Below are 25,280 nucleotides of genomic sequence, written 5' to 3' on the forward strand. Positions count from 1 at the left end.
ATCGTGTCCTGGGATTTGGTTCTTGGCGAGAAACCCGATTCGTGTCTTTAGTACAATTGATCGTCCATAAAAACAGCACAACCGTCCACGAAGAACAGTGTGCGCCTAGCTCTGACCGGCGCCTACCTGAGGCGAGGGCCAGTAGGAAGACTATTTTCCACATCAAAAATTTGAGTGGTGCTGATTGGAGAGGCTCAAAAGGCGGTCTGCTTAGAGCAGACAACACAGCCGACGAGTCCCAGTTGGGCGGCTCCCTTGTATGGGGTCTTGGCGTCTGGAAAGCAGTAAATAGTCTCCTAATAATAGGACAATTGGCTAGTCTTGTTCCCGTACGTTCTGAGTGGTGGGGGACAAGACCGATATGTAGCCAACGCTCGCTGCGTAGGACAAACCCACTTCGTCAAACAGGTGGACGAAGGAGCCTGCTACCTGGCCAATAGAGGGATGGTATGGATCAATCTCCCTTCCGCTACACCAATTAGTGTATGCTTGCAGCCTAGAAATGTAGGCCACGTAGGTGGAATCCCTGTTCGCCCTGGCCAGGACATTGGCAGCCCGCTCAGATAAGGCTTTCATATGTGCGGGTCTACTGAGAGCCTCTATGCGTGTAAGTGATACCTGCTGGGCTCGTTGGTAGTGCGCCGTCTGGTTGGGACGGCAGGTCCGGAAGCACTGCTAGCGCTTCGAATAGCATTTCCAACAGAAGTGGAAACTAGGCCTTGCTTGGCCAATTGGGTGCAACCCATGATAATATGCGGGTGTGCACCTGCCGAAGTTTCTCCGGTGCCCGGTGAACTAGCGGGAAGGGAGGAAAGGCGTACACAACTAAGTGGGTCCACGGGGCTAGCAAAGCGACCCTGGCCCAGGCTCCTGGAGTCAGCAGGAGTGTTATGCATGTCGGGAGCTTGGCGTTCCGGAGTGTGGCAAAATGGTCCAACCTTGGATCGTCCCACGGCCGAAACAGCCTAGAGGCTACCCACTGGGGTATCAGCTACGCAGTGTTCTGGAGACGGAGCCGCCCTGAAAGGGCGTAGCCAGACTGTTCCTCACCCCTGGAAGGTGGTGTGCAGTTAGCTCCACATTGTATTCCAGGCACCAAAGGACTGACAACGATGGGGAATGCGTCCCCCCTCCTTCTTGAAGGAGACCATCGCTGCGTTGCCTGTGCGGAGCAGGACTCTGTGGTCTCGAACTACGGGTAGAAAGCGTGGTAGTGCTAAGTACACTGCTCTCAGTTCGAGCTGGTTGATATGGTAGTCCTGAAACTAATGCGGGGGCCATATCCTTGGGCTTGTTGGCCCAATAGATGCGCTCCCCAACCCTAGGGGGAGGTATCTGTTACCAGAGTCATACCTACAACGAGCGGGCCCAAGGGGCTCCCCTGTCCGAGGTTGGCCAGTGACGACCACCAGGGCAGGGCTTCTTCACTTGGTCCGAGATCGAAACCCGCCTATCTAGTTCCCATAGGAGAGCTCGGCGTTATAACAAGCGTTATACCGGGGGGCTGCGTAGTGCGGCCTGGGGAACAACCCTTTGAACTGAGGTCATCATTTTGACGATTCGTATTAGTTCACGGAGGGACACCGAGGGAACGCTGACTAGGCATTCGGCTAGGCTGCTTAGCGCTAAGCAATACGCTTGAAATAGCTAAGCCAAGCTTACCTCTGTATCAAAACTCCATGCCCAAGGACACCAACTGCACGTTGGGTCGAGGTGGGACTTGTTGATTTACTAATGAGCCCAACTGGTGAAGTAAATCCTGTGTTAGCCTGACGCGTTTGGCTATTACCCCTTGCCCGGGTTGTTGGTAACCAGAAGTCTGGGTACGGATTGAGGTGTACCGACATCTAGTGAAGCAGCAGCACTACCTGTTTCATCACTCTGGTGAACACGTAGGGCGCTGTGCCTAACCCGAACGGGGGGCACCCGAAATTCGAATACTTGGCCCAGTTTGGCGATTTGAAGGAGATGGCAACTCGCTGGGTGCATCGGTACATGCAGGTACGTGGATGGAGAGAAGAACCCTGAATGGTGTCTCCATGTGGAACCGATCGAGGAGCACGTACTGATTCAGTCTGCCTAGGTCCAAAACTGGACGCCTGCCACTTGTAGATTTGGTACTACGAACACATTTGGGTAGAAGCCTGGCCTTAGTTCCGGCTGATGTACCCTGTGTATGGCGTCTTTCCCCAGCAAACTGCTACTTCCTGCCTGATTGCTTCCGCCTTGCAGGAGTCCCCTGGCAGTGCCCAACAGGGGGGACACTGACGGGGGGAAATGGAGATTTCAGCGGTATCCCGTAAACGGATGTCACCACCTGGAAAGGTCCAGGGATCGGTCACCCGCCGTCTCCAAACCGGACTACACCGGCGCAATCTGTGTACGACAGGGATATGTGGCCATGTGTTCGGCAGTTGTGAGGAGGGGGGGTGCTCCCTTCCCCCATGAGGTGAGTTCCCCAAGGCCTGAAGTGGTCACTAAGTTGTGACCTGGCCATTCACCGAACACGTGCCTGCCCCCCCCCCCCTGTTGCAGAGGTGAGCGTCAAACATGCCTCCCCTGTTGCCGGGTAGATGTCCGCCCAGGGAGGGTGAGGAGCCACCACCTGGCTCTTACCTGCCTGGGGGCGCGCCACTACCCTCCCCTCTCATGGAAGGGTATAAGCGCTTGCCTCCTGGCTGACTCTGGCTAGCGGACGACGCCCTAGGGTGTTGTGTTTTCTGTGCTTGGGATGCCCTCCGTTTGCCCATGGCAGGACCAACTGGCTAGCGAATTCGATCTGAACCTTCTGGTTCATTGCACTCCAAAGCTCCGAGACTGTACCCACCATTCCCTGAACAAAGAGGGTGGAGGATGTCCAGTCTGCGTCATGAGGTGGGGACGTACCCCGGCTCAGCTTGTTGACGAAAACACGCGTGTCTAAGGGTGCGTCTCATAGCACGGTAGTGGCCCTGGCCAAGAGAGCCAGGCGACAATAGGGGGTGTCGCATGTAGATGTGCGGTGGCCCACCAGTAAAAATGTTGCCTGGTCTAGTAGGCTGGTGCGTTCTGCCTCCAAGGTCTCCAGAATGCTGGTCACGCATAATAATGTGCTCAAGCAACTCTGCCCTTAGGGCTGGATGGGTAGTCTTCAATTGGCAAAGACACCCATGGAACGCGGCTATCCCCCTTTGCCCGGTTTGCCAAATTCGTGGTACCGGGGTCTGGGGAAGGAGCCTTGGAATCCGGTTGGGGGCGTTTTGGTCTCATCCCATGCTATGGGGTCTGATCCCGAAACCACACCGACCAGGTAGCGTTTAGTCCAGTGGGAAGTGTTGCCTAATGTTATCCCCACCCGGGGGCCTTAAGCATTACATCCTCCGCGGCTGACCAACGCCGCCCATCAACACCGCTTGCGTGCTCTGCGCCCCACTCCGCACTCAGGCGAACAGGGAGAGACTTGCCGACGGGGTTGCTTTGGATCCTGACGCCTGTGATCCCATAAGCGTTGAAGCAACTTTAGGTGGTCGCTTTAGGATCAAGGGTGGGGGTATATACATCGTATCACTGGGATCGATGATACTCCGCCTCACCCCAAAAGCGTGGCTCACCGAGTCATACAGATGGAAGACTCTGAGGGACTGCCCGGAGAACCGACTGTATCCGACGCGAGCAAACTGCATCTCCTTGCACTTTAAATATGTGAGAGGGACGTGTTCGACTGTGCGTCTCATGACAGGGTCGGTTCCTTCTGGGGACGCCCGTGGGTCGGTAAGAAAGGAGTCAAAACCCACAGCGGGGATCGGACACAGGGAAAAATTCGTTACCGTTGTACCGTTACCGCATGACGAACCCTAGCTGGCTGAAAGTAGGGGGGGTCAACGTGTGCCCTGCCCTGAAAGCACCCTGTTGGCATTCAGTGCCCGAGGATCCAGAGAAGGACCGGTGCAATTAGCCTGAGCCTCGGCCACCCCCCAAAATAGTGGGAGAGCCATGCCTGGGAACGGGGGTTTCCCGGAAGAGACGCGTTTGAATGCAAACATGCTTTCGTGTCTTTTCCTGCTTGCCCACCAAGGGGACACAGTGGAGACAGCTTGCTCCGACTGCGTCTGATCTACCCGGCCTGCCAGGGACCCAATTGCCCCGACAGTCCTTCGACCAAAGCCCTCAACTCGGAGGCAAACCCGGTGCCGTGCGAGGAAGGGTCCACAAAGAGACCCGCAACGGGCCCCATAGGAGGAAAGCCTCCAGAGGCACAGCCTCGCTGCAGCTGGTAAAATCGGGTAAAACACCGCCTGAAAAAACAGACTGTGAGGATGCCCTTCGATCAGCGGGGGAGACCGAGAATAATATCGATACCTCTGCCGATGGCGCCTCTTACTCGACGCCCCGGTACATGAAGTACCGGTAGCCGAGCGTGAGGACTTTCCACTCATGCAAAACACGCAACTCACTTTAACCGATTTGTTTACTGGACGCGGGACCTTGCTGTGACACGGTCACTCTCAGCGATTTTGATGGCTCTGAAAGAAAATCTCAGGCCTCAGAACTCCAGTGAAAAAAAAACACGCTTTCACGCAAAACCCCCGAAACTCGCACGTAGCTACCACAAAAAGCTCGGATGCGGGTTCTATGTTGGTAAATTCTGAATATAACCACTGCACGGTCGACTCGAAACACGAGGAGACCGGAAAGAAAACGGCAGCGAGCCCTGGTGCTGTCATTACATCTATATATTGCTAAATACATTGAAAATAAAAGACGACATGCATGAGGGAAACGAATTACAGTTGTAAAAGGTGCCGCTATGAAAACCAACTGGTTACGTAGTGGCGCTGGGTTTTAATTTCTTTGTTGTGAAAAATACTACACACAAAGGGGAAAACGACACGAGGGTAAAATGACAAGGAAAACTTATCCTACCAGCTACAATGTCGGATGCCGTGCAGCGGCAACAACCCAAGCTATAAATCCGGACAGGAAAAAAAGCAGGCGATCCAGCAGAGCTCGCTAGATTTCATCTCCACTCGAGGTGGAGAGAAATTAAGAGTGATGGACAGCTACCTGTGGCGCTGCCAGGTGGCCTTGGTCACGTGGGTTCGTGACGTAAGGGGTAAAAGCATCGTGAGGTCATGGGGCTTCCCCTGACCTGGATTCTATCTCTCCGTCACCGGCAGAATCGCTGATTAATGCCTACAATTCAAAATAGTCATTTTGACTGACCGGAGCCTATGGTGGGTAATTGAACGTAGTGAATCAACACAAATACAAAATCAGATTTGGGTAATCCTTGTACAGAAAACAACTTTATTCCAGTTCAGTACTGACAGTCATAAGTAAGTACAGACAATATATAAATACATATAAATACAACACAGAATAATAAACCTATTCTAGTACATTATAGTTTTGTAGCACCAAATGTATTACATGTTCCTATCTTTTTAGACAAATGGAAAATCAAGCACAACATCCGCTGCACACACAGTATTAATAACAATTATTCAACACTGGGTTTGACAAGTACAGTATTCTAAGAAACACCTGAACAAACAGAGGATTCTAAAGCTACGTTCTCACACGTCTAAAAAACGTCTGTGTTAACACTGTTTTTTTGTTGTGCAAATATTAGATAATCTGCTGAATTGTCAGCTTGTGTTCTCACTTAGTAAAAGCACCGGTGTTTGAATATTCAATTCTCTCCATACAGATATCATTAATCATGTTTCTTCGTCTGAGCAGTTCGACATTCGACCTGTAACCTCTGACGCCATCTTGTGTAATGACAAGCATAAATAAGTCGGTGATAGAGGGAGTTTGGTTGTCGTATTGTGTTCACACAGCACATTGCGTTGTGCAAGAGTGGGTGTGACAACGGCGTTTAGGATCTGGTCCACCCCTTTTACGACTGTGTCAGAAACAACAGCGTATTCTGTTCATGAGTTATGAGTAAGCTTCTACTTTAATACAGGGTGTTATGATTTTCAGAATTACAAAAAAAAAATCCTATAAACACCCTAACTAAATACATTTTACAGTACATATACTATATAGACAATTTGCATAACACATACATGTATAACATTCAACTTCACAAATTATTACAATAGAAATTTGTGATTTATATTGTTAATCATTCCATTTTCATGTGCCATAATGATTCAAAACAAATGATAACCATACAAAAAATAAGAACATTTAATGGGTCTTGCAAGAGAAACATGTCATTATTTCATCAAAACTGACCATCAAATGTGTATAGCACATTATTGAGTGTGGAAATACCAAAAAGATACTTTTGCCACCACAACACTATGACATATGTTTGTCCTGTTTTAATCTTCAATTTCATGCATGATCTTGCAGTGAGCGGAAAATGATTTATTGTGAAACAAAGTGGTGTGAGGCTCATACTAAATCATTACGTACCTAAGACCAATGTGCAAAACTAAGTTGTGTGTGTATCCAACTGAGAATACTGACCAATAATCACACAAATATGGGAGAGACTGTGGGCTAAAAAAACAAGAAGAAAGTGTACATTCAGTTATGACTTCAAAAACACACTTTCAGTGATTTTAGCTAAATATTTTATAATTTCAGTAATGACTGCTGTAATTTTAGACACGTTTTGTACGAAACAGGAGCACATTTTAGATAATTTGTCTCTAAAGAGAGATCCTATTAAGCAACATGTATATACGGTATATTCATATATAATCACACAATATTTTGTCTTACGTTGATGCATGTGATAACGCACAACTTCGCAAGAAACTGTAGTGTTTCAACAGGAAGTGACGCGAAAGGTCAGACCGAAGTTTCATATTTTTCTTACGTTATCGATTCTCGCAGGTCCACATATGTTCATAAAACAGGTCCAGGTAACAATAAAACAGAAAGTATATAATTCAGTTGCAGGTCAAACTAAGGCCACACTGATTTAATTTTATGGATGACATCCTCTGGAAACCCCAAAACTAATGCGAGAGGGCGAAAAAAAAATAAAACCCTGCCAAAAAAAAAAAAATCCTGCTAAAACCACAAGACTACGGAGCTGCTATTACGAATTGGACCACAGAACACAATGTATCAAAGAACAACAAGAAGTCTTTATTTGTAGGAGGCACATGTTGATATACACATCTCGTACTGTATTACTGTAACAGGTATAACCATTTCAGACAAGCTCTAGTACATGTAGTCATGATGAAGTACCTTCAGTCAAAAACACTGCATGCAAGGTACAACATGGACATCATTTTCAGTACAAGTCAAGGGGGAATGTACATACTTTATGACAATAACTAACAAAACATTGCAATGATACAGAATGTCCTTGTTTGCTCCTCTCTACACAGTAGGGGTTAGCTTTAACCAATCTCTCGTATAGCTGTGTAAACGTCATATCTCCCTGGCCGACGTCAATACCTCAGCTTTTCCTCTGAACTGTTATGCTCACGTATTCCCGGCAACGCAATACGCATATGCAGAAGATCATTTACGACAAAATTGGCACGTTTTTAGATAGTCCAAAAAGAGTTTTACGACAAGCCGGCGCTTTGCGACAATATGAGTCGGCAAGTTCCGGACAAAAAACTGATCTGTAGAGACTCGCCGTCGGAGATTTTTTTTTTTTTTTTTTGAGAAAAGGCGAAAACTAATGCGCGCATGGATGTCATCCATACAATTAAGTCGGTGTGGCCTAAATAGCAGTGAAAATAAATCAGGTGGAAGTAAGTAATAAACGTTCTCTCTATGCGACGTTGTGACACACATGTACAAAATTAAAACTTCGCGTCAGTACTATTTCAAGACTTATATTAATTTGCTTTGATTTTGTTGACTAGTACAGTTTTTGCCCTGATTTATCATATTTTCAAAGGCTTTTTAATACATGATTGGTGAAATACAATAACATAAGACCAGTTTTGTTGTAAACTTGGAAACATGAACTATCCTAAAAACATTGAGTAACTATCAAAAAAAATTGCAGTGCTTTGGTAAAAGTCGTTCTATTTTCAACATTACTATGAAGATAGCCTATACATTCAAATAATCATACTTTCCTAAAATATGGTAAATTTTGGCTAAAAAAATATATTATTCAGCAACTCAGGGTAAAACTCTCTCGTTTCTGGGTGATCTGAACTGAATACAGGGAATGAAAAAAATGCATGCGAGACCAAGGATCACCATTCGAAAAAATTCGGCAAAGTGTTAGCTAGCAGCGTAGCCGAGACACACGTTCACCAGGGATTAGACTGATTGACACCTCTAAACAATAGCATTGCCAGTCTGTTGATTAGTTGTCTGAGATTTCATGTGAAATCTTCATGTACAGTGATTCTACTCATATTTGCTCAAATTTATTTCAAATGGGTTTTTGTTCTGCCCTGTCTTACGTCATACTGCAGTGATATGCAAATTATGCATATCAAATTATGAACTTTATTTTGTGCAGTCAGGAATAATTTGTCCCTATGATGACTGTAAGCTGCACATTTCATTCCAAAATGTTGCTTATTCTCAATTATATTTTGGCTCCACATATCACATGTTTTTTAAACTAGTGGCACATTATTATGTATGCCTTTCTCAATTTCTCAATATATACTTGTATCTTTCAAACGAAGGGGGACATCTTGGCAATTACGCTAAGCCCCCCACCAACACACACACATGCCAAACCAATTTAATATTCTATTTCATTGGCTCTATTTGTAATCTATAACAGTGCATGAAATTACCACGTTTCTGTACACTTTTAAGATCTCACTGTGATATTACCGATAGTCACGTGATAACCACCACAATTATCAGAACAAAAAACAAAACATGTTGGCATTTTGGCTGAGATTGAGTCGTTACATCGTTTATATAGTTATGATATTACGACGTTAACGGCTATATATGAACCAAATCTCTAAATCTGAGACTACGCCATTCAATATTATTGCTTAAACATCATACCAATACCGTGCAGATTTGGGTAAGAAGTCAAGACTTCTTTCATTCACTAAAATGTCGCCGCGTGCTTCTTTGACTAGAACTCACCTTTACATAGTGAACTGAGAATTGTTTTTGGACATAGAGTATTTGCGTCGATACATGTGAATCAATGTATGTCAGGAGAACACGTAGAATACTCACTGAAGCAGCAGAAAAATGATATTACTTTGCAAGGCCAGTTAGACAAGCATCTGTCGGCCATTTACAAACAGGAGAAACGAGACGAGACCCCGAACTTGATGTTAGTAGACGCCTAATACTAGAGCGCCATCAACGGCAATCACAGTCACATAGAATAGATAGTTTTTATTTGAAACAAAATTGGGTGTGAAGAAAATCATACAATAAATCAATAGTCAAGAAAACAGTTCAAAATAAACAAAAAACAGGCAGAACTAAAGCATAGAGGTAATATAATAAACGTTCGCAAGCAATGGACAGTGAAGCTATCGTCAGTGTCTTGCAAGCATTTAAATGTGTCAATAATGAGCAGATCGCTACCAAGTTTGGCTCTAGTTGCTGAATTACTGGCCTAAAACATATGTTTGTATAGTTTAATGTGAAATTGTTCAAAATTTATTTTGTCATAAAACAATTATTTAGATAAATTATGTTACACTTATTCCGTTACTATTCTTTGTTTGAAAGTAAAAGCTCCCCATATCTCAGACCCATATAATAAGAGGGATAGAATTGCACTGCGATATAACTGAAAAGCTATTTGAGACGAAACTACTAGTATATTAACAATGTTTGTTTTAATGCACCTACTGCATAAAATATATACTACGAGTGACTTATGATATCAGATTTATTAAACAAATGTATTTATGTTCTGCGTCGGTCGTTGCGATGGATTTTTAGCCGAAGAATGGTCGCATCGGCAGCCAGGTTTTCAGGTCGAAACACTTCGGGTCTGGTCAATGTTATAAAATTGGCAAAACATGTGACCTGGACAAGTAGCATGAATGTGTTGTGCAGGTATATAACGCGTTATACAAAAATAAAAATAGTTCAGTGAATGGCGGTGTTAATAATATAAAAATAACTGCAGCGCTCAAAGTTCTAAAATAACTATATGCGCCATGCAACTTGGAAGATTATTTTCACATTATACTTGAGATCGACTATCCAGCCCTTTATCGCAAATCTGCCATGATCACCAAGAATTCACACACTTCCGGAAACCGTGCTAAATAGTTGTTTCTATTTCTTTCGTAAATCGAGAAATATATAAATAGATTCCTTTCTCCGTCTGACCTTTGACCTCATATATTGAAGTTATGGGCCCTATATTGGTGGTCAGTGCTTTGTAAGATAAAACATTGCTGGTAGTAATACTAGTATGAATACAAAAAAAGGGTTTCATTTTCACTGATTTAAATCTACGTTGAAACCTGATACAACAATGTAATACAGTGTTTCACTGAAAAATCTGTGAATTTAAAAATCATAGAATACGTTAAAATTATCGAAATCATAGAATATGTTAAAATTGTCGAAATCATAGAATATGTTAAAATTATCGAAATAGTGAAATTAAACACAAGTGAAATTATTGCTTACAATATTCCGGAAAGGTTAAGTTTATTCATTGGAGTACTATAATAATTCATTTTGGGGCCGATAGATTGATGCCAATTAATCCAACGCCAATATGCGAGTAAAACTAAATGTATATGTTGCTATCCACAGCCAACGAATAGGGTAGTATGTTTTTGACTTTGATTCCTCGTCGTGTGCATTCAGATTCTATTCTAGGTGTAACACTTGATGAAACGTTATCATGTAATGAACATATCGAATGTCTATGCTTTGTAAAAAGTTATATTTGTATACTGTATACCTATATAACTGTATATGTATACCTATATAACTGTATATGTATACCTATATAACTGCATATGTATACCTATATAACTGTATATGTATACCTATATAACTGCATACTGTATACCTATATAACTGTATATGTATACCTATATAACTGTATACTGTATACCTATATAACTGTATATGTATACTTATATAACTGTATATGTATACCTATATAACTGTATATGTATACCTATATAACTGTATACTGTATACCTATATAACTGTATATGTATACCTATATAACTGCATACTGTATACCTATATAACTGTATATGTATACTTATATAACTGTATATGTATACCTATACAACTGTATATGTATACCTATATAACTGTATATGTATACCTATATAACTGTATATGTATACCTATATAACTGCATACTGTATACCTATATAACTGTATATGTATACCTATATAACTGTATACTGTATACCTATATAACTGTATATGTATACTTATATAACTGTATATGTATACCTATATAACTGTATATGTATACCTATATAACTGTATACTGTATACCTATATAACTGTATATGTATACCTATATAACTGCATACTGTATACCTATATAACTGTATATTTATACCTATATAACTGTATATTTATACCTATATAACTGTATACTGTATACCTATATAACTGTATACTGTATACCTATATAACTGTATATGTATACCTATATAACTGTATACTGTATACCTATATAACTGTATACTGTATACCTATATAACTGTATATGTATACCTATATAACTGTATACTGTATACCTATATAACTGTATACCTATATAACTGTATACTGTATACCTATATAACTGTATACTGTATACCTATATAACTGTACATGTATACTTATATAACTGTATACTGTATACCTATATAACTGTATACTGTATACCTATATAACTGTATACTGTATACCTATATAACTGTATATGTATACTTATATAACCGTATACTGTATACCTATATAACTGCATACTGTATACCTATATAACTGTATATGTATACCTATATAACTGTATACTGTATACCTATATAACTGTATACTGTATACCTATATAACTGTATATGTATACCTATATAACTGTATACTGTATACCTATATAACTGTATACCTATATAACTGTATACTGTATACCTATATAACTGTATACTGTATACCTATATAACTGTATATGTATACTTATATAACTGTATACTGTATACCTATATAACTGTATACTGTATACCTATATAACTGTATACTGTATACCTATATAACTGTATATGTATACTTATATAACCGTATACTGTATACCTATATAACTGCATACTGTATACCTATATAACTGTATATGTATACCTATATAACTGTATACTGTATACCTATATAACTGTATATGTATACTTATATAACTGTATATGTATACCTATATAACTGTATATGTATACCTATATAACTGTATACTGTATACCTATATAACTGTATATATATACCTATATAACTGCATACTGTATACCTATATAACTGTATATTTATACCTATATAACTGTATATTTATACCTATATAACTGTATACTGTATACCTATATAACTGTATACTGTATACCTATATAACTGTATATGTATACCTATATAACTGTATACTGTATACCTATATAACTGTATACTGTATACCTATATAACTGTATATGTATACCTATATAACTGTATACTGTATACCTATATAACTGTATACCTATATAACTGTATACTGTATACCTATATAACTGTATACTGTATACCTATATAACTGTATACTGTATACCTGTATAACTGTATATGTATACCTATATAACTGTATACTGTATACCTATATAACTGTATACCTACATAACTGTATATTGTATACCTATATAACTGTATACTGTATACCTATATAACTGTATATGTATACCTATGAAACTGTATACTGTATACCTATATAACTGTTTACTGTATACTTATATAACTGTATACTGTATACCTATATAACTGTATACTGTATACCTATATAACTGTATACTGTATACTGTATACCTATATAACTGTATATGTATACCTATATAACTGTATATGTATACCTATATAACTGTATATGTATACCTATATAACTGTATATGTATACCTATATAACTGCATACTGTATACCTATATAACTGTATATGTATACCTATATAACTGTATACTGTATACCTATATAACTGTATACTGTATACTTATATAACTGTATACTGTATACCTATATAACTGTATACTGTATACCTATATAACTGTATATGTATACCTATATAACTGTATATGTATACCTATATAACTGTATACTGTATACCTATATAACTGTATATGTATACCTATATAACTGTATACTGTATACCTATATAACTGCATATGTATACCTATATAACTGTATATTGTATACCTATATAACTGTATACTGTATACCTATATAACTGTATATGTATACCTATATAACTGTATACTGTATACCTATATAACTGTTTACTGTATACTTATATAACTGTATACTGTATACCTATATAACTGTATATGTATACCTATATAACTGTATATGTATACCTATATAACTGTATATGTATACCTATATAACTGTATACTGTATACCTATATAACTGTATACTGTATACTGTATACCTATATAACTGTATATGTATACCTATATAACTGTATATGTATACCTATATAACTGTATACTGTATACCTATATAACTGTATATGTATACCTATATAACTTTATACTGTATACCTATATAACTGTATACTGTATACCTATATAACTGTATATTGTATACCTATATAACTGTATACTGTATACCTATATAACTGTATACTTTATACCTATATAACTGTATACTGTATACCTATATAACTGTATATGTATACCTGTATAACTGTATAACTGTATACTGTATACCTATATAACTGTATATGTATACCTATATAACTGTATACTTTATACCTATATAACTGTATACTGTATACTTATATAACTATATACTGTATACCTATATAACTGTATACTGTATACCTATATAACTGTATATGTATACCTATATAACTGTATATGTATACCTATATAACTGTATAAGTATACCTATATAACTGTATACTGTATACCTATATAACTGTATATGTATACCTATATAACTGTATACTGTATACCTATATAACTGGTTATGTATACCTATATAACTGTATATTGTATACCTATATAACTGTATACTGTATACTTATATAACTGTATATGTATACCTATATAACTGTATACTGTATACCTATATAACTGTTTACTGTATACCTATATAACTGTATACTGTATACCTATATAACTGTATATGTATACCTATATAACTGTATATGTATACCTATATAACTGTATATGTATACCTATATAACTGTATACTGTATACCTATATAACTGTATACTGTATACTGTATACCTATATAACTGTATATGTATACCTATATAACTGTATACTGTATACCTATATAACTGGTATATGTATACCTATATAACTGTATATTGTATACCTATATAACTGTATACTGTATACCTATATAACTGGTATATGTATACCTATATAACTGTATATTGTATACCTATATAACTGTATACTGTATACCTATATAACTGTATACTGTATACCTATATAACTGGTATATGTATACCTATATAACTGGTATATGTATACCTATATAACTGTATAATGTATACCTATATAACTGTATACTGTATACCTATATAACTGTATATGTATACCTCTATAACTGTATATGTATATCTATATAACTGTATACTGTATACCTATATAACTGTATATGTATACCTATATAACTGTATACTGTATATGTATTGTCTACATTGTCTACTTTTTTGTTTTGAATTATTTTTCGATTTTTTTCTTTTGTTAAACCCCACGGTGTGTCCGTGTTTAATTATTTAATTTATTTAATCACTTAACATCCATTGGATTGGATGATAATGGATGCAATACACACAAAAACATGAAAAGTGACATGCCAAACCGAATACACATACACAGAAAAAGCAACAATTAAAACTAAAATAATTGGATTTTGAAGGCCATTAGGTAACATCCATGTCTTGGGGTGTCTAGATTCCACACAGATATGCAAATATTGGATTAAAGGAATTGCCAGGGATTCTTTGCTCAAGATAAATCTGAATTTGTCGTCGTGGTTTATTTTTTTTTAATTTGGAGATATTTTCCTTGCTTCCGTGAATAGAATGTTTCTGTGTTGGGATAGACATTAAAAATGTTGTTCATCTTCGATCTGATTTGAGTTACAGAGAAGACATACCCTTTCATTTGCTGGCAATTGAGTATGGCACCCAGTTTCAATACTCAGTGCATAGTTTCTTAGACGAAACTTACTAATTAATTTCTTGAGTTCAATATTGTTAATGTTCGTCAAATAATCAAGGTTTATTAATGTTGCTGATGTTATTGGATCTATTAGTCCAGTTTAAGGATGCTGTATACGTTTTTGGTATTGATTTTCTAAACTGATATTTTCATATATTAAAATATTCTCTGAACCTTACAAAGCTATATATTGATGGAAAGCCTATTTCACACTGGATATAAAATCGACAAGATAGTGTTTGTATGTACGTGTATAGCCACGTGATCTCTGTGTAAACACAGAACTGTATATGTATATGCCATTTTCGGTAAAAAAAATAATTGAACCAATGAATAAACGAATTTTAAATTAATGGAACATTGGTAACAAAACAGTTTTTCAGACGACGTTCACCACCATTCCGCGCTGATTGAGATATATATCTACATGATAGTTGGAGAAGAAATAATAATTTAGCTTTCTTGAAAAAAACAATGCGATCTGGTTCTTTCCGGTATTCGGAAATTAGAACGTAATTTCAAAACAAATAGGAAGAATGTCAATTCACTTAGTTAGAATAAATTTCATTTTCATGTACTATTTGCTCTTCATATTCAATTGGCTGTTTTTGGGTGACGCAATGAAATGGGTATTTTCCCAATTCCCTGTTAATAGCCATATAAGGTGTATTTTTTAAGATTCAGAAGAAATCTACAGAATGTGAGGTGCATATTTTCAATAGAGGAATGAATTGAACTTTCATCACTCCATACGTCACAGTCGTGGACAATGATTGGTTGAATGAGTCTGTCAAAGAGTGACAATTGTAGCTGAATACTTATGTTTTTCTTTCAACGAGAACATTGCCTTAAGGCCTTTTTTATTCAGTGATTTTAGACCTTCTAAAACCAGGCAGCGTATTTTCTATTTCACAACTATAAATGTTTGAATGGTCATGTACTTTCATATATTTCAAATTTTTTCATTACTCAAGGTAATGTGCATACCTATATAACACGATTACTGAGATTGCAATGTACCTATCTCAACTATAGTTACAGTTAGTGAATGTGTAGAATACGCTATGCGTTGGTGAATCACGTATATAACACCACCTTCCTCGCGATGCATCTACTACTCAGTAGCGTTACCAGTGTTTTCAACAGTTGCGCCAGTTTCTTGTCTGTTTAGGTTACTAGTAAACTGGCCGATTCATGCCAGACTTATACATTGGATACACTCTAGCGAGTACACGCAGTGTTCCATAGTAAACAAAAGTAGATTTTTCGACGCGAACAATACACACGTTTCTCATTCTACACTTTTCGAACAGTGCATGGAAATTAATTATTCAAAACATTGCGTCAGTTACATCTTGAAATGTCAAGGTATAATTTCCCCCAAAGAATGATTAGAATAAACGAAAAATGGGATAAAATGTGTATTTCTACTAGTATATGCTAGATGCCTAGAAGACAAAGCCAAATATAACTAGAGTTAGTAGGTGAGGATTACGAAACATCGACGGACAACTAAACCAACCATCAGCGTACGTTTAGATAGCTGACTGGGAAGTCACTCCCAATGGGCTATTTATCTTGAATGTTATTTGCATACCCGGAGCCACGGTTTAACAAACCATTTCTTTGCGACAGTCTCAGACTTTCTTCTTTTATTCTCCAAACATCGACTGAATGCGCCTAATCTGGATTCCCCAAACACGCCACCAACGATAGTCATCAAATGAGGCTTTGAAAATGACTTTCTTCGAATTCATTCGGAATAAGTGAAGCAGCCATGAAACTGGCAACGCAATGCAGCGCTATTATCTAATATGGGTGAAACCTCTATAACCGAAAAATCTTTTCTATATTGAACACGTTTTCCATTTTCCAAAATAATATGACGAATACGTTTATTAGCAAAAAATATTGATCACAATAGTTAAAATAATGTGTTGTGATGTGATGTGAAAAGTATATGAGTATAAATTGGAGTCGCTAGATGTACTTTTCTGGGTAACTAAACTTGTATACAGTCTTGTAACAGTTTTATTTTGTAATAATGAAATATTTCCAAGTTGTTATATATAATCCAATTAGATTGCGAATTTACAGAATGAACGCGAAATCGGGAACACCATCACCCCAACTCTCAATTTTACCCCGTGTTTATCGGGAACACCGTCACCCCAACTCTCAATTTTACCCCGTGTTTATCGGGAACACCGTCACCACAACTTTCAATTTTACCCCGTGGTTATCTGGAACACCGTCACCCTAACTCTCAATTGTACCCCGTGTTTATCGGGAACACCGTCACCCCAACTCTCAATTTTACCCCGTGTTTATCGGGAACACCGTCACCACAACTTTCAATTTTACCCCGTGGTTATCGGGAACACCGTCACCCTAACTCTCAATTTTACCCCGTGATCGGGAACACCGTCACCCCAACTCTCAATTTTACCCCGTGTTTATCGGGAACACCGTCACCACAACTTTCAATTTTACCCCGTGGTTGTCTGGAACACCGTCACCCTAACTCTCAATTGTACCCCGTGTTTATCGGGAACACCGTCACCCCAACTCTCAATTTTACCCCGTGTTTATCGGGAACACCGTCACCCTAACTCTCAATTGTACCCCGTGTTTATCGGGAACACCGTCACCCCAACTCTCAATTTAACCCGTGTTTATCGGGAACACCGTCACCACAACTTTCAATTTTACCCCGTGGTTGTCTGGAACACCGTCACCCTAACTCTCAATTGTACCCCGTGTTTATCGGGAACACCGTCACCCCAACTCTCAATTTAACCCGTGTTTATCGGGAACACCGTCACCCTAACTCTCAATTGTACCCCGTGTTTTCGCAATTTATTTGTACTATTAAACAACTCAGAAAATATTTGTTTTTATGACACGAAAAAGTCTAGCATAACTATGCAATTACTATTAGAGCAACAACTTGAAAGCTTGCTATAAAATGCATACTATTCAGAGCAATACGGTAACAGAGGAAGATAAGCAAATGTTATAGTTCATCCTTGATATTATAGAAGTGTTTCCATAGTGACATATCACCATGACTCCGGTGGTATGTTCGTATGGAATCTTTACCAATAGTTGTATACAATTAAAAGTATACCAATGACGTCATTCTTACTTTGAATTATATGGGCGTGGCAACAAAGATGTTATCGAAGTATATTGGGATCATTTATCATATCCCCGATCATATTATCTATTATGATTGTGAAATACCCTAATTATACAATTTCGTGCACATCAGGGCACATACGATGGGCTTTCCCCTTCAGGTGTCTCAACTGTTGGGCTTGACTCTTCTGTCAATGATTCAGGTCCATGGTTCGAAGATTGATCTGGTCCATGAGAATCCACTGAATTCTGTGATGCTGTTGGCATGGCGACCATGTCAGATTCTTCGTAAAACGATTGTGGTGCACCTGCTGGTGTGCCGTTTGTTGCTATGGAAACGTTTCTGGGGACATCGGTCATCGGCGGCTGATTATTTTTCCGTTTATCGCGATGACCGGAACTACGGTGACGACCAACTAATAACAGCGAGTAATCCTTTTTTTTCGCCTTCGTAGAGCCTGAGGCGTTAGTGTGGTATGATGCAGAGTGCACAGGCAGTGATGAGGCGGACCTTGAGGTTGCCTCCCTGTAGGCATGAACGCCGTACTGAGGGGATGGGGTCATACTAGATATTGACAAAGATCGAAGATCAGGCATGGAAAACCTTGGTGAAAACTGGGCTGATTCCTGGGATATAATTGCCATAGTAACCGGCGATTTACTGTCACTTGTGACTGGGATAAATGGGATAAGAGGGACGGGTGAAAACATGGGTAAGGCAGTTTCTCTAAGTTTTATGTTCGGTTTACTTGATATAATGTCTAACATTTCCAGCACGTCTTTTTGTAGCTTGAAATCTACGACAAAACCAAGCTGTGGTTCCATGATTGGTTCCTGTAACGATTTATTAATACTTCTTTTGGCTTGGGTAACACTGTGGAAACAAATACATCAGAATGTTCGTTTACATTTCACATCATGTTTCATGATATTTCTACAGTGACAAGTTTATTCATAAAAGATCGACGCACTATACTCAAAAGGCATGTACATGTATTCTACAATACTAGTATGTATTGTCCCGAAAATAACCCACTTTTTATAGTTTACATTTTCGATGTGTGTGTTTCTATTATTTTCAGGAAAATAGTATAAACCAATTTACCTTTGCTTCAAGGTCCCAAAATTCTGAAATAGGAGAAAAAAGAGAAAACGTCAGTATGATAAATGTATCTTCATGCGAGTTGGGAGAGGTTCGTCAAACGAAAAGAGAGATAACAATATACGATTTGCGTAGCAGTTCCATAGTTTCTATTACAGGAGGGTAAATGGTCAAACCGTAGAGGTAAAATATATATGTTTTACCACAACGACCTGAAAACCAAGGGAGCCCCAACCATCTTAGTCCCAAGTATTGTCATCCATTATATTATAGAGATATTGCCACTGGATGGCGCAATCTAAAGTAGCAATGATCATCACACACCTGGACCATTGCAGTTTCGTCAAATTCCTCCAAAATATCTTCTATGTAAAGAGCTGTATTCAGACCGTGACCAAGAAGCTTACGACAATCTCGAATTTGATGTTCAACCATTCTTATTTTCTCTAACTGTTGTTTTACTATTTTCTCTTTGATGTACTGCTTCCGTTTCAGAATTGCGCTAATCAACATGTCGATTTCACTGTCGACTGCCGCTTTGCACTTCGCCGCATCTTTCTGGAAGTTGGATCGGAAAAAATAAAATTAGTTTGAATGTAGTTATCTGCATATTCTCAGTGTGGTTATTTTCCCCATACCAGATTGCGCTGAGATATCCTTAATTCTTACTAAATTGACCACCAACAAATGTGTATAGCATACTAGTATTATTAAGTGTGGACCCCCCCCCATTTTCACGTTTGTTACTGTAACGACGCTATGTCCGTTGGTTGTCATGTTTTACGTTCGATTGTTACGCGACATCTCACGGTGGACGAGAAATGGTATATTACTGGATATTTAACAATCAATGTGACGACGTACAATACACAATAGATGTCTATATTTAGGTACCTTGATCAGATATTTAAAATTGCCCATTTCCTCAATAAAATCTTCTATTTCGTTGTTGGCCACAAACAACTCTTCGTTCTCAGAAGCTAAAATTTCCTGGAATTGTAAACAACGTGTTTTAATCATTTATAACAAGGGGCATCTCCGTAAAATTGGATGGAACATTATGTTGTCAGCCCATAATCGCCCAATTACCTCAACGTCAGAAAATTAACGACCAACTTCGTGTAATACCGAGTGGGGATGTGCAGTGGCAGTTGATCGCGACGTTTATACTTGGAACCGTGTCTCGTAGACATTCTACAGATAATTTGAGCCGATTATAAGATAGCTAAATAATATGTATATAAGTGTTATGGGCAAATTTCATTTTCCATTTAAGCAGATAAATTACATACATGAACAATGTTTTATTATTCGCGTGTCACTGGAGAATCACAGCTGTCACCGGTGACTCCATCAATCCCATATAGTAAACACACCAATGGTAGTAGGTACTACAATGTGTACACGTAACTGACTGGATGTATGCCGGATTTTACTGTACCTTTATCTGTTCCACGGATAGATTTGCACCGACTGAGGCCTTGGCGCTGGCGGTCTTTTCAATCATTACGGCATTGTCGACAACATTCTCATCCTTCTGGGTCGTCGATGTGTTCCCGCAAACAAACCTCTCAATGATGTTCTGTAGACGAACATTTCGACGTAGACTGTCGATGCCACGACCGTCTATGACGACTTTCTCCCTGCATTCCGGACAGCGAAAACTTCGTGGCTGCCTCCCGCTGATCGCGAACTGCGATTTCAACAAACTGTCGGCACATTCTCGGCAGAGGTCGTGCTCGCAAGGTAGCTTCAGCGGCTGCTTGAAGATTTCCCAGCACACAGGACACGTCAGCTCGCTTTCTAAACTACCAGTTCGGTTAGAGCATTTAGCAGCAGCAGCCATGAAGCAGTATTTAGGACGGCAATACGCAGAATGGACTACTGGGGAAACAATGTGTTGAAATAAAATACTGAATATAACAGTATATGGCACGGTGTTCTCCCTCCTTCTAATGGCACTACCGCTTTTCATGTGACGTGCCGATGTTCGATTCATACAAACAATTTAGATTGAAAACTCACACACAGGTGGCGCTCTGTTTAGTAAATGATAATTTAAACACTAGTAGAAGCGTCACAATATGAACCAATTGATTGTCATTCATTATAATATATACATGCTATATATATATCTATTATTGAGTAATATTCTTTCTATTCTACAGTGAGATAATTTAAATTTCTTTTACACATTATTTGATTATATCCATAATACTAGTATGTACCTATCGACAATATTACAGTAAACTTTAGGTGGCCATGTTTATAATGCACGCATCTGACATCGATCTCATTGACCCTTGTCTCTGGGTGGCGTGTTACACAACCTACATAAAACTGTCACTGTTTGTCATACTGTAAAACTCTTTTATTACTGACAACTTAAGTATTAGACATAATATCGTAACTGAAAATAAACTGAAAACTAATTGACGTATAAAACAATCAAATATGATAGAAAATATTTATATATTAGTTAATCGGGACAGTGATTTGTCGGTGGGTTCCTTGGTAGTTTTTAGTAAAAGTTCTACATTTTGTCAAAAACTAGGAGGGTACTTAATACTACCAAACACTCTGTTTTTTATATGCTGTGATATTCTGCTTACTAAATATATATGACATGGTATGTCTTAAATGTTATCTTCATCTTTTATTAGTTCAATTAACAAGCATCCCATCCTTAATTATGTACTTCGACTAGAATAGTGGTCAAAGTTCAACATTTTTCTAACCGTGGTATAACCAGTATAACACTGAAATCAGAGGGCTTAAAGGGCGGTGGTCGCCTTGTTGCGTCGTGATCGGTATGGAACACATAGCCATGTACAACGCGTGTAAAATACTACTAGTACCTTGCGCTCCTTAACGACCACTGCCCTTTATCTCTACATATTCCTCAGAAAGGTACTGATACTAAGTTCTAACCATGCCTCCTTCATTTATTTTTTATTTTTTGGAGATTTCGTGAATTGACATAATATAGTCTTCACCACTTGATTCACCGTTATATATTTCCGGTGTTGACAATATGTCAATGTAATGATACTCACCTTAGCTTGGTCATATCATGGAGCTTTTTTTAGCTCCATGGTTACTAGTATATTTTTCTGAACATAACTCTCAACTCGATTCTCGATTTGCTACGTAGGATCAAACATGACGTTGAGGGCAGCAAGCAACAGCTGACAAAACCCATCGGACTTGTATCTTGTCTACTGGTCTTTGCTTATTTATTAATACTTACTATAAATGAAAAAATGTCCTGCTGATCTTAAAAGCAATAAATTTTACAAAGAAGCTCAGTAATTTATTCGAAATTAACTTCCGCTAAATGTCTTGATATGCTGCGTCCATCTGCACTATTAGGGACCGACCACTTGAAATCATGGGGGTGGTTGGAAGATTTGTTGAAAACAAATGCAAGCTAGACATTGAGAAAAACATAAATAAAATTGCATGCAAGGTGCTGCAGAGAAGAAATGTTGGCACGTTCAAGAAAAATTAAAAAAATGTACAAATAACCCGATTGTTAATAGTATGCAAAGTATATGCACGAATTTCGGTCATATTTGCCAGCACACGGATAAGTGAGTAATTACTAAACATGCATTGTTTGGTTTTTTGTTACATTGTCAGTAGCATTTAAAATTTTAAAAATAATTCATCCAATCATGTAACTTCTTACCTTAATAATAACAAGGGACACAACTTTTATTTAACTGTAACGCGGCTTTCGCCATTTATACACTCCCATAATATTTTATTTTATTGAAAAAATACCCAAGTGACTTTATGCAATTCTAACTTTATATACAAAGAGAACCGAAACACAAGTAACTGTTGGCCTAAATTGACCTTTATAGTGCGCCACTTCTGTCCAAAAATAGACATGTTTTACAAACCACTTAACTTGCCAGAAATTACACTGGTTCTGATTAATTATCTGGGCGTAATTACAATACAAATATTAACAATTATTTATTTTAACAATTTTATCAGGTCAATAAGTTATCCTATCAAAGTAAATAGTTTATACAACGTACTGATATGCCACAATTACACTTCCGTGTTATGATAAAAAATACGAATATTTTCTAGCGGCCTAGGAGGTAGAGCATGCTTCCCGAAATTTCTAACGCATGTAACACAGTAAGAGATGGCCACCAACAAATCTCAGGTAAATTCGTCGTTATCAACGTTTTTTTAACTACCCGAAACTTAATATTTGTATGATTTTACTAAATATTCACTGTAATGTGGAAGCTGATTTTCTATAGTGGTTGGTATGGTAGTGAATAGTACAGTGCGAGCTTCTCGAAATTTCTACTCCAATAACATATAAAACGTTACTGTCAATCGTGATCAGTCTTTTATACTCACAGTATAGTGAATGTTTCTGTCATTTGTCAAAATCGTTAATATACGTATATTACAGTATCTATTATAACACTGTACTCCTGGTTACTCACAAGCCTATCATCGTCTTAGCTTAAAAAGTGGTCGGCTGTACTCGACCTTGGATATTGAATTTAACCTATAAATGCTCCAGCGATGGAAATTTAATCACTTGGGTAGCACAGAATGTCAGTAAAGATATCTGGAAAAGATAGAACACCCTCTCCGTTTTTGTTTTGTTTTTATTTCTTTGTTTTTTTCTTCCATTTTTTTACTGAATTATTTTTTACTCATTTATTGACAGGTTGATGCTTTGAAGACGCAAGGTAATGCAGCTTTGCAAGCTGGTAAATCACAAGAGGCTGTACAATTTTACACAGATGCTATTGCTATAGATCCTACTAACCATGTGTTGTACAGTAACCGATCAGCTGCATATGCCAAATGTGGCAATTATCAGAAAGCCTATGACGATGGTTGTAAGACTGTGGAAATCAAACCTGACTGGGCCAAAGTAAGTAGGCATATAAAAATAAGGCCATGTCATTCCATCTTGCGTAATTAATTTTTTGTGTGTGATGGGGGTGAGGGGTGGTATTTGTTCGTGTCTGTGCAGAATTATTCTCAATGGTATTTTATTGTTCCGAACGCCAAAACAGCAACTTTGACAGCTGTCTTGCTGACTGGTTTGCTATGCGCGTCTTGAACTTTACCTGATCATAATTGGTTAGTTCAAAACATTTTTATGAGTGTGCGCTAAATACACACATTGACGATTGTTATGACATGCACGAGACACACCAGTAACAGTGTCAGAAACTTTGCCATTTATTATATTGCAATTTATACAATTGAATGAAATCACAGATCAATTTATTTTGAATACTACTGGATTCTGCCTTAAATTCACCAATCCGAAAATCACCCTGGGTGATTTAACAGCTGGTGGGCCCTTATTTGGGGTTAAAAAAATGATCATCAAATATTTTTTGGGGACTTTTTTTTTTCATTGAAAAATCCACCTACGCCGACTTTCAACACCGGCAGTTGGACCCCCCAAAACGAAAAAAAAAAACTATTGCAGAAGCTAATCTAAAATTTTATACATTTTTTTTCTTGCTGGATTAAAAAGTAGACCGCCTTAAATTTCATTACAATGTCACCCAGTGCATCTTTCTCCAAAAAAAATCACATTAACGAACCAACCTCGTGTGCCAAATACAATTATTTTTTTCATTTTATTAGTAACGAAAGTATATTCTAAAAGAAGTTTCAAATAAAAACGAATATGATCACGGTAGCGAAATCCGGTCATGCTGCCATTGCTAATTGTTGATTATTACCTAGTAATG

At 38.3% G+C, this 25,280-nt stretch overlaps 2 protein-coding genes across 2 annotated transcripts in view; one reads left to right on the forward strand and one right to left on the reverse strand.

Moving 5' to 3' along the window:
- Window positions 1–17,145: 17,145 nt before the first annotated feature.
- On the reverse strand, window positions 17,146–21,501 carry LOC102806576 (E3 ubiquitin-protein ligase TRIM63-like). The gene is made up of 5 exons (XM_085504815.1): window positions 20,969–21,501; window positions 20,422–20,517; window positions 19,852–20,085; window positions 19,531–19,553; window positions 17,146–19,299 (listed from the first exon to the last, which is right to left on the reverse strand). Exons 1-5 carry the CDS (start codon window positions 21,371–21,373, stop codon window positions 18,555–18,557), a joined length of 1,503 nt encoding a protein of 500 aa, XP_085360941.1. The 5' UTR covers window positions 21,374–21,501; the 3' UTR covers window positions 17,146–18,554.
- A 2,120-nt stretch (window positions 21,502–23,621) lies between these two features.
- LOC100374768 (stress-induced-phosphoprotein 1-like) overlaps window positions 23,622–25,280 on the forward strand; it is a 37,944-nt gene continuing 36,285 nt past the window's right edge. Inside the window, exons 1-2 of the mRNA XM_085491859.1 lie at window positions 23,622–23,710; window positions 24,233–24,442. Of these exons, the coding sequence (XP_085347985.1) occupies window positions 23,690–23,710; window positions 24,233–24,442 (231 nt within the window). The 5' untranslated portion in view covers window positions 23,622–23,689. The remainder of the gene's footprint in view (window positions 23,711–24,232; window positions 24,443–25,280) is intronic.

The sequence above is a fragment of the Saccoglossus kowalevskii genome, chromosome 2 (genome assembly GCF_978046115.1).
Source record: "Saccoglossus kowalevskii chromosome 2, keSacKowa6.1, whole genome shotgun sequence".
NCBI classification, from domain to species: domain Eukaryota; kingdom Metazoa; phylum Hemichordata; class Enteropneusta; family Harrimaniidae; genus Saccoglossus; species Saccoglossus kowalevskii.